The sequence below is a fragment of the Protopterus annectens genome, chromosome 4.part1 (genome assembly GCF_019279795.1).
Source record: "Protopterus annectens isolate FY-2018-M chromosome 4.part1, PAN1.0, whole genome shotgun sequence".
In the NCBI taxonomy this organism is placed as follows: Eukaryota; Metazoa; Chordata; order Ceratodontiformes; family Protopteridae; genus Protopterus; species Protopterus annectens.
The window spans coordinates 130,261,127-130,274,888 of NC_056734.1; the positions used below are offsets into that span (position 1 = coordinate 130,261,127).

At 38.7% G+C, this 13,762-nt stretch overlaps 1 protein-coding gene across 1 annotated transcript in view; it reads right to left on the bottom strand.

Moving 5' to 3' along the window:
- Positions 1 to 2,512: 2,512 nt before the first annotated feature.
- PER2 (period circadian regulator 2) overlaps positions 2,513 to 13,762 on the bottom strand; it is a 1,339,110-nt gene continuing 1,327,860 nt past the window's right edge. The window contains exon 25 of the mRNA XM_044070032.1: positions 2,513 to 6,880. Coding sequence (XP_043925967.1) covers positions 6,737 to 6,880 — 144 coding nt within the window. The 3' untranslated portion in view covers positions 2,513 to 6,736. The remainder of the gene's footprint in view (positions 6,881 to 13,762) is intronic.

The window sequence follows — 13,762 nt, forward strand, 5'->3', positions numbered from 1 at the left end:
CTAGGTAGGCTATACAGGAATAGAAATTTCCTCACAGCAGCTACCAAAATTACCCTGGCCAAAACCTATCTCTTGCCCTCACTGTTATATGGGGCCCCAATTCTAACTAACTTACAGACCTCCCTAAGAAAGAAAAAACTAGAAAGCTGCTGTAACAAAATTGCCAAAAACACAACCCCTCTTAACTCATCACTGTGAATCCCTACATTCCCTAAGATAGCTTGAACTCCCCCCCCACCTCCAATACGTACAACTTACTACGGTATACAAAATCATCAGCAACCCACTAGCTTGTCCTGCTCTTAGTCCATTAATCAACTTTTATATCCCAAATAAATATCTCAGATCAGAAGACAAATATCTCCTCACAACATATTGTGGGAAGAAATATCCAGGGAATTGTTATGGCTAGTCTTCTATAGACCCTAGGGCCAATAGCCTACTACCAACCTATGAAAACCCCAGACCCAAGCCTTTACTCATGCTCTGTGGCAAAACTATGGAACTCCCTTCCTTAAACTATCAAAACTGCTACTAACCTGCACTCCTTCAAAACCTCTATAAAAGAATACTTCAACAAAGCTTGGAACTGCTCCTGTATGAGCCCAGGCTAAGGTACTCTTACACCTTTTCCTCTATTCTCTGTAACCCCACAACTAACTTACCCTACCATCCCTTCCTCTACACATACTCCCCTGAGGTTACACTCATACCTTTTCCACATCTATTCCTACTATTCCTTCTATCACACCCTACCCTTCTCTAGTCTTACTATCCTACGCCTTCACCAATACAGTCTGTTACCATATTTCATGACCTCTAAAATGTTAATAGTTATGATAATTACCTGTTATGTAAATAAAGCTGCATCTTCCTATTATCAGGCTTTCCATATAATTTATCTGTGAACACTATGACCTTATTATGTCTGTTTTTATTCTAACAAACTAATATGTAGTTTTTCAAATGTTATGCTTGAATGTTATGACTTTATTATGTCTGTTAAGTTCTCATTCTGACAAACTAATGTGTTGTTTTCATACTTGTGCTTGAATGTTATGTCTTTATTATGTCTGTCTAGTTTTTCATTCTGTTAACCATGTGTATCTGGAGCTTTTCTTCCTGGAGCTCCGCTGAAAGTGGGTACCTCATAACACAGTCAGACTTTCCTGGTAAACAAATGCCAAATAAATAAAGTCAAAACCCATAATGTTAACAGCTGCAAGGATATTTTTATTTAGAAATTTCTTTCTACATATATTTATTTTTCCTGCCCAGGTTAAAGCACTCCACAAAGTGAATGCAAGCATGTGTATGCAAGCACACACATTCACACATGAGGAAAATGGAAAATACATCTCCTTTCACCTTTAATTTGTACTTGAGCCAATGCTCCTTTGAATTGCTGCAGTACCTTTTGCATTTGAATGGTGACATTTAAATTTTATCTTAATGTTTTCAAAAGCTGTGGTATCACAACTGCACTCCAGAATGCCATCCAGCCAGAACAAACATACTTTTGAGTCAACAGTGGCATGCCTCTTCAAGGTTGCATACTTCTGAATGTGAAAATGTAAACAATTACATCTGCAACATTACAAGTGATTTTTCTGGCATTAAACCAGATTTCTAACAAAAATACACTAAACATTCAAGGCAGTCACTTAATGTCAACTAACTCTTTGAAAAGTTGAAATAAAATGCTTAAGCTGCATTCTATGTTACTACTTTGTACATGATCCTTAAAGTCACCTGTAAATGCACTGCAAGGGCTTTGACAATGGGCAGAATATACGACCTCACCCTGATTGGGGAATGAACATTCTCCAACATGATGTTAAGAAACAGGTAAAGCCCAGTAAAAAAAAAACATCAAGTCTCTCAACACCACTGGGCGAGACTTATTTTCCCAATAATACCCATCCTGTCAGGCATTATTGCTTGCTTGGAGTTGGAAACTAGTGTTACATATTAGGATATCACTTACACAAAATAATACTTTATGGAAGCACTATGGGAATTTGGTGCACTTCTGGATTATGATTAGAACTGCAGAATTATAAAGACAGAGATTCAGGGGATATGGGCTGACCCCCTCCACCTAAGGGTATGTATGTAATGACTTGAGCAGCTTAGATAACCTGATGATGTAACTGTTTGGTTCTTTATACTATTGTGCCACACAAGTATAACTATACCTATCTAGCTATCCTATCCATCCCTCGTTGACCAGGTTGGTCCCACTACACAAGTAGCCTCTTTATGCCTGAATGTGGTCTCTTTGTCATTGTTGCACTCCTAATTTTCCCTACTTTTCCTCCTTCTCCTGTGGTTTGTTTCAAATAAAGTTTAAAATAAATGCTTTCTAATTGCTTTGTGAAACAAGAAACCGAAAAGTATATCCAAACAGAAAATGTTAAAACTTCATTAGTTGAACTCCTCATCTCTAAACAAGAACACAGCAACTTTGTAACAAAAACTACATTGATTTAAGAAAGAACAAAGAAACACATTTCAATAAAAAATATAACTGCTTTATTTCCTTCTAAAAAGTAACAATTTTTCTGCTCCATGTATTATGTGGTAAAAGACAAACACTGACAAGCACAATGTACATATTTTTCAAACAGAAACATATGTTGTAAAAATAGACAATAATTAGATCTTTAAAATGTCTCTTCTAGAAAGGGAAAATAAAAAAGCTATTTTAGAAAAACTACATGAAAGTGCAACAGTACTGCTTTGATGAAACAGCACATAACATTTAAAATAAATAATATTGATTTTTTTCTAGTGTATAATTTCTAATATTACAGGATTTTCTTTCAGTACTATTTTACAAGATAAGTGCTCACTACAGTGGCGATCTGACAGTACTGTTTTAACACATTTTCTGAAAATATCTGGTTTTATAGACATGTAATTCACTGATGAACATAGAAACTTTACATTTGCTGGTATTATCTCCATCATTTAAAATAAATGCCCAGAAAAAAAGACATCATAAAAGAGTAGCTGTCATTAGAAAACAAACTGTACAATCATAATAAAACATCCATGGCACAGAATCTTAGCATATTTCTCCCAGTTATTATATAATAAATGTCTACAATCCATTAAGTAACTTGCAGCGACTGCTTTGTTACTTGGACAAAGGCAGTGAACTGTTTAGATCTCCACACACTGTTATATTTATGATTCATTACAAAAGAAAAAAGTGAAAAATACCCTTTTGTTTAAAAATATCTGAAAATTGTTCCATAATTTACGAACTAAATCAGATTTTAAAGAAGTTGTTTCTGTAAGGTATTTTGTTATTGCTAAGGATTCCATGTTTTATTAAATAGAACACTAATGATGTCAAATTCAGACATCACAAAGGAATTTTTGTTTCATTTTCCCACACATTCAAGACAATATTATATAACTCAGGACACATGTCCGGTTAACCAAGGAGGGCAGTTACTGCCATTCTGTTTTTATTATACAGCAGACTACTATAGCATTTAAAAGGGACTTTGAGTTTTACCAGTAACACTCTTCAATCCATGGTACCTAAAATCATAAAGATAACAGCTAAATGTTAGGATGGAAAAACAGGACTATTTTATTTTAGCTAGTGAAATGATGGGCTTGTTCTGTTTCACACCATACTCTCTATATCTTTACTCTACATAATTCATATTGCATATTCTACCATCTCATTTGGAATCAGAGTATTCTACACAGTCAGCTAACTTAAAAATAAATCAAGAAATATTAACAACCTAAAGGCATTCCACACGGTTAGCCACCTTATCAAAATAAATCAAGAAATATTTAACAAACTTCCACATAGTGAACCACCTATCAAAATAAATCAAGTAATATTAACAACCTAAAGGTATCTCAAACACGTGGGGAAAAAAGAACTGGCACAACAGCTTGCTAATATTACTGCAACAAATAACATTACACAGATTTCCCCTGCATTCAAATGCCAGCAGCATCCATTCTATTTCTTCGATGATTAAACCCGATAATGATACACACATGTTGCAGCTTAATTCAGGTCTAGCATCTCAGTCACTGAAGGGATGTCATGCTATGTGATTAAAGTCTTGGCAGGCACTGGTGATGCTTATATTAGTGCTACAACTGCTTCTGACTATGACACCAGAACTGCAGCTTAGAGCTTAAATACTAAATGTCTAAAACTGCCTTTCTGGAATCCAAAGCTGAACAAACTACATGAAGGAGGGACAGATTTAATACCTATTACATCATATGTGAAACAAATTCTCTTTTCATGATAAACAGAGTGACATCCTCAAACCTTTCAAGAAGAGCCTGGATGATTGGATAGGTATCCACAAATTAATTCCTGGCCTGACATGTTTTGCCCTCCAGGAAGTGGGATGTACATCTTCAGGGTGGGTATTGGCAAAGTGCAAATGGGCCCTTGGCTCATGTACCCTGTAACCTCTATGACCCTGAGATCCCATCAAATATGGAATGTGATCAAAATGTAATAATTCTCTGAGGGTGGTCTGGGAGCAATTCCTGAAAGCTTACACTTACAGGTATCAAAAATGTTAAGTTATTTTTTGTATTGGTTTAGGTAAGATGAACTCCTCCCCCACTCAATATAGGCTGTAAGGTAAACAGTGTGGGGTTGCAGGAGTCAGATACAAACAGATAATGATGACAGCACTCTGCCTTTACTGTGGTCTCCCAGAACAGAACAGTTAGTTTCTGGTTCTAGCTAACAGAATAAAATGTATATCCCCCCACTTAGCTTTAGGTTCTTTATAACAACAAATGTGCCCAATTTTGGAGTTTCAACACTTCACTAGAGAAGAAAACATGTAAATCAATAGATGTATGGAGGAAAACTGTTCAACAGCACCAAAACCTACTAGCATTTGCCAACAGCACTATTAAACAGCAAGGATCAACGCAAATGCCCTGGCAAAAGTATTAGCAGCACAGCATATAGATAGGATGAGAAGTGTGACCCTGCTGTAATACACAAACATCTTTTGTAACTTACTGTTAAGAAACACGGTGTAAAAACCATGAAGGGTGTCATGACCTCAATTAGAACCCCATATGAGCTTATTAGTCTGTAAACCTCAACCCTGTATAAGAGAAGGCATATTTCCCCATACATCAAGCCTCCTTGTCATGAAAGATGGCCCCAAATGATTCAGAAATGATGGTCCGCACTGATGAAGAAAACTGTTTTGGAGTTGATTGAGAAGGATGCAGTGTACATTTGCTCTGCCTTCAATAAAAAGAAACTACATTACATTTTGGCAAAGTGTCTAACATAGAACTAGAAGACAAAGAAGAATGGACTACTTAAGTCCTCATTTCCATTCTAGCATGAAATTGATTTTATAATTACACTTGTTCTAATAATTTTCAACAAAATGATCAAGAAAATGCACTGCTGGACTAAGAAAGTATACAGAAGGATTAAGAACAGAGAAGGGAAACAGAAATAATAAGACAAAGAACACAAGAATGAAGAGAACATTCTCCCTTGGATGGGGAAGCTGCAGTATGCCGGTCAGTCCCATCACCTACTTAACTCCCTAGCACCACAGCAGCTACGAATTCAGATCATCTCAGTCACAGCCAGGGCTCCACCCACACTACATCACAAAGCCAGGCAATACATAAGATATATAGGAATTCAAAATCTAGCACTAAAAAAACTTTTTATTTACAAATATGTATCTGTTTAAAATATCATAGTACTGCAAATATTCATTTTTAAAAACTCAGTATAAAAATGATCTATGTGGACTGGAAGAAAATACAGTATAACTACAGAATGTCAATGCATAATTAGCTACCTACACTTTCATCCCACATTAAAATAGCTGCTCCCTTTGTGTATGACAGACAGCTAAATATCTTAAAGGTGTAGTCACTGTTACAAAAGGATAAACATGAAACAGGACAACCTCATACCTTACAATGATTTATTAACTTATTCAACACATGCATTATATGCACTGTTGTTTGTAGCTGTGTGTATTTTACAACTGCATTATCTCTGGTATGCTCTTTATAGGTGAGGTTGCAAATAAACCAATACTCATGCATGACATCCACTTCCTCACATGTTATTTACAGTACTTACAATATGGGGTGAATTTTTTTTTTTTAAGTTTACAAAATAATTCACGTGGAATCTGAATTGCGTCTAGATGTCTGAAGACTATTATAAAATGTACAGCATGGTAAAGCATGTCACCTTTAAATATAAATGGCACTACTGCCCTTGCAATATGTGGTGATTTTAAGTTTACAAAATAATTCATATGTGAAATCTGAGTTGTGTCTAGATGTCTAATGAATACTGTAAAATGGTTCTGGTAGATCATGCCACCTTTAATTAAGGAACTATAATTTTCAGTTTTATAAAATCCCATTTCCTGTCCTGACAAATTTCAAACTGCTAAAACATCCACAAAAACATCACAGTGCCAACACCAGCTAGCAATAAATAGTAGACTTTAAACGTGTTCAATGAAAAAAATATATATAAATATAAATATACTTAAAATAGGCACCAGAACAATTCCACTTAAACATTCTTTTTAAATACTCTTGTAACAGCACATTAGCTGACTTCAGGAGCATTACTAAAAATCTTTTTTTTTTTACTATATCATTTTTTCTCTGTAAAACTCCATCAATATGATGCATTGTGAATACAGTTTTCTCTTGTGTTTATTTAAGTTCATTCCTTAACAGTGAGGTGTAAAGTCTGTAAGCTGCAGTCTTCAGGGGGTTCCTCTATGCTACCAATATCCAAATCATGGATTTCCACATCATAAGGCGCAGGAATGTTGCCACGAATATTACTGCTACTGCACATGCAATCCTAAAGAAAAACACAAGCATTATGACTGACACAAAAACTGTCAATTCTAAACATAGTGTTGCATAGCTGAACTGCAAATTTGCTCTGAGTAATCCCTATACAGGTATCAATATGCATAGTATGGGCAGCATTCAATTAATAGTTCTTTCCAAGTGATTCAGTAGCCATTAGAAAAATTTCTAATCATGGACAAAAACTGCAAGTTAAAAAAAATCTAATTTCCCAAATATCAAAGCATGACAAAAAATGTAGAAGACTGTAATGTGAAAAAAGACAAAGAACACGCGAACAAAGTTTCTAAGAATGCAAAGAGCAATATGTACAATTTAGTTTTGCACATTTCCAAATTAAATATGATACAGAAGCAAGCCAGATGAAGACAAAATAAAGTGAAGTAACATTCTAGTTTGCCTTTGGTGGCACTACTTGTCTTTATTTTACCTGTTCTGCCCATCTATAAATGAAAATGATGTACTTACCATAACATTAGATCCATGTTATCTTCTTCCATCCTACCCAACTTGGGAGTTATCGGATCTAACCTTGGCACCTTTTTTCAAGTTCTTGGATCCAGGGTTCAGACTTCCCCTACCCATAATCCCCTTCTGTCCTTACAATATGTTAAATTGAGTTCACCAACTTGAACCTAACACCTTTCCCAAAAACACTAAAAAAGGGGGAAGCATGCAAACAATGAGAAAGGTGAGAACCTAGCTCATGGCTGAACATTTGAAAAGACCCTTATTTTACTAATAATACAGGATAATCTCATGTAAAGGTATTCTGAAGAATTATGGAGATGAAGGATGCATGTGATCTAGACTGCATATCCAGCTTGTAATGAGGAAATAAAGGTATAAACAGTAGTTAAAGTAGCCACAGCGTAAATGCCATCTACTCGTACTCTGCACTGCTCTGGTCAAGTGAGCTCTTGGTTTAAGAGGTGGAAACAGACCCATTTCTTTATAAACAAAAGCAATGCAGTCGGAGAACAACCTGGACAATGTGATTTTTAAAACACCATGTCCCAGTTTAGTTTTTGAGAAGGAAAGAAAAAGGTGATCTGATTTCCTAATGCCCTTGGCATGATGCAGATAGAATTTCAACCCAGTTGACATCCATCAAATGCAAAATACATTCGCCTTTTTTAGAAAACATTGGAAAGAAAACTGGTAAATTAATAGACTAGTTAAGGGAACCTTCAGAGGCTACTTTTGGAAGAAAACCTGGATTGGTCCGAAGAAATACTCCATCATTATGAAAAATCAAGTAAAGAGGTTTGCAAAATAAGATCTGTAACTCAGAAATTCTCCTAGCTGCTGAAATGGTCACTCAGAAAATAGTTTTCCAAGACAGGAATTTTGGTTCTGCTGATGCTGTTGGTTTAAAAGGTCTAGTTTGTGCATGACAAAGTAATATCCTAAGGTGGAACTAGAGCTCTGAAAAAGGATCTAAGGCCTTAGAAGAAGCACAGACAGCAAATCTTTTCCATTTACTTTTGTAAACCTTTCTAGTGTTCAGCTTCTAAGAGGATAACATGTGAATAACTGATGGGGAAAGCCTAGCATCACTGGCCATCACTGAAACTGGAGGAACCATGAGGTTAACTTCAGGGCCTTCAAGTCCAGGTAAGTCTGACTGGATGGGTGAGATAGCAGATCTGGAAATGGGTCTAGCACCCAGAGGAGGCGTTTCAGATATGGCCAAAGGATGGGGAACCAGACCTGTTGAGGACAGAAGGGAACAATGAGAATCAGTGTTACCTTGCACCAAATGGCTTTCTTAAGAAACTTAGTTATACAAGAAAAGTATGGAAAGTGAACAGGAGACCTGGAAGTCAAGTCTGAACTGCAGCATCCCTCGGTGACTGGCTCTTTCAGGGGATCAGAGCAAAGTACCTTCTGCACCTGGTGTTCAGATGAGAAGTGAAAAGGCTGTGGCATTGCTAGCCCCAGTAACTGAAAATCCTATCTGCCACTGATTAATTGAGGGACTCCTCATGAGGCAAAATAGTTCTGCTCAGCTTGTCTCTCAAAACACTGGAAAGGCCGGGATGTGCACTGCCACCAGAAATAGTTGTCAATACAATGCCCACTGCCATGCCCTTGTGGCCTCCTGAAATAAAGGGTACGAATAAGTTCCTCCTTGCTTGTTGATATACCAGACTACAGCCATGTTGTCCATATGGATGGATATCACACCCTTGGGAAAAGAGTCTTAGAAGGCCAGCAACACTACGAGGACTGCCCTCATCTCCAAGAAGATGAAGTAAAGCTTAGCCTCTGTCATCAACCACATGCCTTGAATCATTTTCCCTCCAAAATGCCCCTCACCCCAGAAGGAAAACATTCCTTGTCAAAGTGACCATTAGGGTTGGAAAAATGAACAGGTGACCCAATGCTACTAGTGGAGAGATCAACCACCAAAGGATGCGACACCTGCATATTGGCGTGAGGGCTATGGGGAATTCATGGGTTGAAGTATCAACGACCACTGAACTGACAGAATCCACTGCAATACTCTCATGTAAAATCTTGGCTGAGGAATCAAAGTAATAGATACAGCTACTGATTCACAGTAGTCGAAGAATTAGCCTTGCTGTGGGATTTAAAGAAGACAGTACCTCAGAAGCTTGGTGATGGACAGAGAGGATTCTCGAGGTAGATGTTTTTCAATTTGGAATGCTGTGTCCATGTGGTACCCTAAGAACTCAATTTTCTTTGTCGGTGTCAGCTAGCTTTTGTTCATGTTTACAGTAACCTCCAAGTGGTGAGGGAATTGCTGCAAGAAGTCCCTGGACTGAACAAGCAGATTCTTGGTGGGTGAGGAAAGGAGCCAGTCGTCTAGACAGGAGAACACCCAGAAATCTTGCAGCCTTAGATATGCTGCCAGCAACACTTTGGGGGCTGTGGTGAGACCAAAGGGCAGTGCTCTGAATTGGAAGTGACTAGCTCCTAGTCAAAAGTGGAAAAACCTCCTGGATTGTCTGGCTACCTTGATATGGTAGTGGGCATCCTGAAGGTCTAACAGGATCACTTGCACAAGTGTATAAACTTGGCTGTACCAGACTGGATCAAAGACAGAGCCCCAAGTAAAATCAAGCTGATTTGAAAAGCATAGTAAATCAGCTGAAAGCAAGCATCGGGAACGGAAAAGGGGGCATTCCCCATCAACTGTCATTGCGACATCACAAAATGGGTGGAACATGGGCAGAACAGGAGTTGGAATAGGTGGAGTTACAGATGATGCAGGGGTTGTGGCCTTAATCCAGTTTTAGCCACAGCGAAAGGTGGCACCCCTACCTCATAGCCTTTTTAGGAACTGGTTCACTATCCAAAAGGGTTTTACGTGCAGTTTTACAGATATCCTCTAAGGAGGGTAACAGAGGAGGTACAGCCAAAACATTTGGAATCTCATCCCTAATAAGAATACAAATTATGTCGATCACTGGCATACCTCCAGATTCCTTCCAGTCAAATGTATCTCTAAACCTAGCTAGCATCTGTGGAAAGATGAACACTTGTTGGGTTTTTGAACTTGTTCACCATCTGAGGAATCAGACTGGATGGAATCAAGAGTATTCACTACTGTCTGCATCAGAGACCCATCAAAATCTGCAGTGCTACACTGATTTCTAGATAAGGTAGCTCCATAGTAATTCTGAACAGCAGCATAGTCTCCCAGATTAGCTGACAGTAAAGCACTCATAGCTAAGAAAACCACATCAGCCCTATAAATGGTAATAACCTGACTGTTGTGTGATGCTTCAGTCTCTTCTTACTATTAATTACACTGGAAGAGAAAATACCTGGGGGACAGAGTATTAAGTCTGGTAAAGGGTCTCTTAACCCTGACTTCTCCTGTACCTAAAATGTTTGGTTCACCTGTACCTGAACCACATACTGGAACAGCCCAGAGGATGTCTGACCCTTGTACCATGGACAACTGTGGGTTCACACTAGAGGGTGATTGGGGAAGAAAGTAAGTGGTCTGCAGACCAGCTTAAGGAAACAACAGATTCACAAACCATAGAATGAGACATGTTTTTGGGTTTTTTCCTTTTCTTTTTTAGGTGCAAATGGACTGACAGGGTGGGGCAGCTGTATCAGGATCCATCAAGTCACTGAAAAAAAAATCACCGGCCAGAATGATATCCTGACACTATTAAGGGTTGACTAAGGTCAGCAATAATAGAAACATAAGCTATGTCCTCACACAGCATATATGGCTTAACTGCCTAAAATATAGCAAAACAGTTAAAATTGTGCTAAGCCTTGTTCTACAATCTGCACAGTGCAGCAAACAGCACACAGTCATAGTACCAAGTAAAATTTGTTTGCCCATATAGTGACTAAAATCAAATATATGCCCTTAAATCACAGAAACATTTTAAAACTGCATAAACAAGCACTTAGAAATTCTCTTGCCAGAAATTAAAAAATAAATAAATAAAATCTCCACAGAAAATTTGAAGTAATTTGCAGTACAATTGGAATTTAATGATAAAAAAGCTCACAACACTGTTCAGAAGTAAATATCAAACATGAAAAAAAGTGAAAAAATTTAATATTTTCCTGTCAGAATTTCAAAATGAAGGAGATAATCAGAAATAACAGATTTCTTGGCCTACATGCAGGAGGTAGTCTTCCGTGTTCCACCGATACCACAGAACTTCAGCTTTACAGTACAAGCCGTAACACACTTTAGAAAATCCCCATAACTGCATAAAAACAGTATTAATCATACAAGCAGAATAGTAAGTTAGAATTCCCACAGTAATTAATTGAAAGTTATGTACTTACAATAACAAAAGATCTGTGTTGCCAGCTCTTGTTGGTCCTCAACAGATGGGGGTCTTCAGATCTGACCTCGAATTTGACTTCAGCCACTCTAGACTTAAAGATCCATATCTCAGGCCCCCCCCCTTACCCGTAATTCCCTGCGGTCCCCAACATTACTTCAGATCATGTTTGTACGCAACCCCAAACACAGCAATAGCACACAGCCATCAAAGCTGATACACCTGACATCCTTGAAGGGATACTTCCCTGGAGATGAAAAGGTGTAAGACATTAGTTAAGGGCAGGATCACACTGTCATACCAGAAACCAAAGGGATTATCTTCCACAGAAAGGAAGAAAGAGGGTAGGAATTTAAGGAAGAACAGAAGCAGACAACACAGATCTATCATTAAGGTACCTGATGTTGTTACTTCCATCCATTCTCAACGGATGGGACAGAGTCTCCAGCTACTTAGACCTCAGATTGGTCTCCTGGAAGGATATTCAAGAGGATGGCTGAATCAAAGGCCACCCATTCTTGGAGATCAAATCCAGTTTATAATGAGAAATAAATGTGAACATTGAACCAAGTGGCTGCTGCACAGATGTCAACTGATGCCCTGGAAAAGAAGGCTGAGGAAGCTGAGACAGACTTAGATAAATGAGCCCTGACTGGTTTGGACAGGGTCAAGCCCTTTTCTCTATAGACATGAGAAATACAGTCTGATAACCATCTAAGTAAACTTTTAAAACTCTTTGGTCCATCTTAGCTTTAGAAAAGGAGACAAATAGTTGATCTGTTATTTGGTACAATGGACACAGAAACAAAGATGGCAATGTACATCCACCAATCCATTTACTTTTGTAGATCTTCCTGGTAGAGGCCTTCTGGAATGACAATAATATCTGTTAGAAGGCTGTCTAACTATTAAAGGAATTGGAGAAACCATGTGGTCAACTTGAGGCCTGCAATGTTCGGGTAAGCCATCCCCATGGGATGAGACAGAAGGTATGGACTGGGGTCTAGTACCCAGGGTGGATATCGAAGCTGAGACCACAGGAAGGGGAACCACACTTGAGGCCAAAAGGAAACAATGAGGATAACCGTGCTCTTCAACTGAAGTGCCTTCCATAAGAATTTAAGAATTACAGGTATTAAGAGATAAGCATAAAGGAGACCAGAGGGACAAATGTGGACTAGAGCGTATTGCTGTTACTCCCCCGGATGGAGGATCAGGGTAAAGAACCTGCTGCACTTGTTGTTGTGGGGAGAGGCAAACAGATGCAAGGTTGACCCCATCAATGGAAAATCTTCTCTGCCACTAACTGACAGACCACTTGTGAGGCATCAGAATGGACCTGCTGAGTTTGTCCACTAGCACGTTGGATTTCCCTGGGATGTGCTTTGCCATAAGAAAGCGGTTAGAGGAGATCCCCCAATGCCACACTATCATTGTCTTTCGACAAAGCGAAGCAAAGATGGAACAAATAGTCCATGGTCCAAATGAGAAGAGACCTGGAAGGAGAGGTAATAATCCAGCCGTCTATATACAAGAACAAACAGAACCCTTGCAGTCTGAGGTGAGCTGTAACCACTGTTCACAGCTCACTTGGTGAACATCCAGGGAGGGGGTTTCTGTGGTGAGACCAAAGGGAAGGGTGCTGAACTGAAAATGACTGGCTCCTGGCTAGAAGCAGAGAAACCTTGTGGACCACCTGTCCATCATAATGTGGTAGTATGCATCCTGATGATCTGTCTAGCACATCCAACCATCCTGCTTCAACAGGAAGAGGATGGACTATACCATGACCTCCCAGAAATCTGTGCGCCTGACATACTGCTTGAAATGACTGAAGTCTAAAATTTGCCTGAGGGCCTCATTCTTCTTTGGCACTAAAAAGGACGTCAAGTAAATTACAGATCCAATTTGGTCCAATGTGACCTCCTGCCTGACTCACTTGTCTTGCAACTTTATTTCTACAGTGACTGCCTTCCCTTGAGAAGGTTGCACGTAGGGGTGGGGGGTGTTCTTTGTAGAAGAAGGGTGGGAGGTAAAGAAAGGTAATGAAACAGCCTCTGGTTATGATCCTCCATACCCAG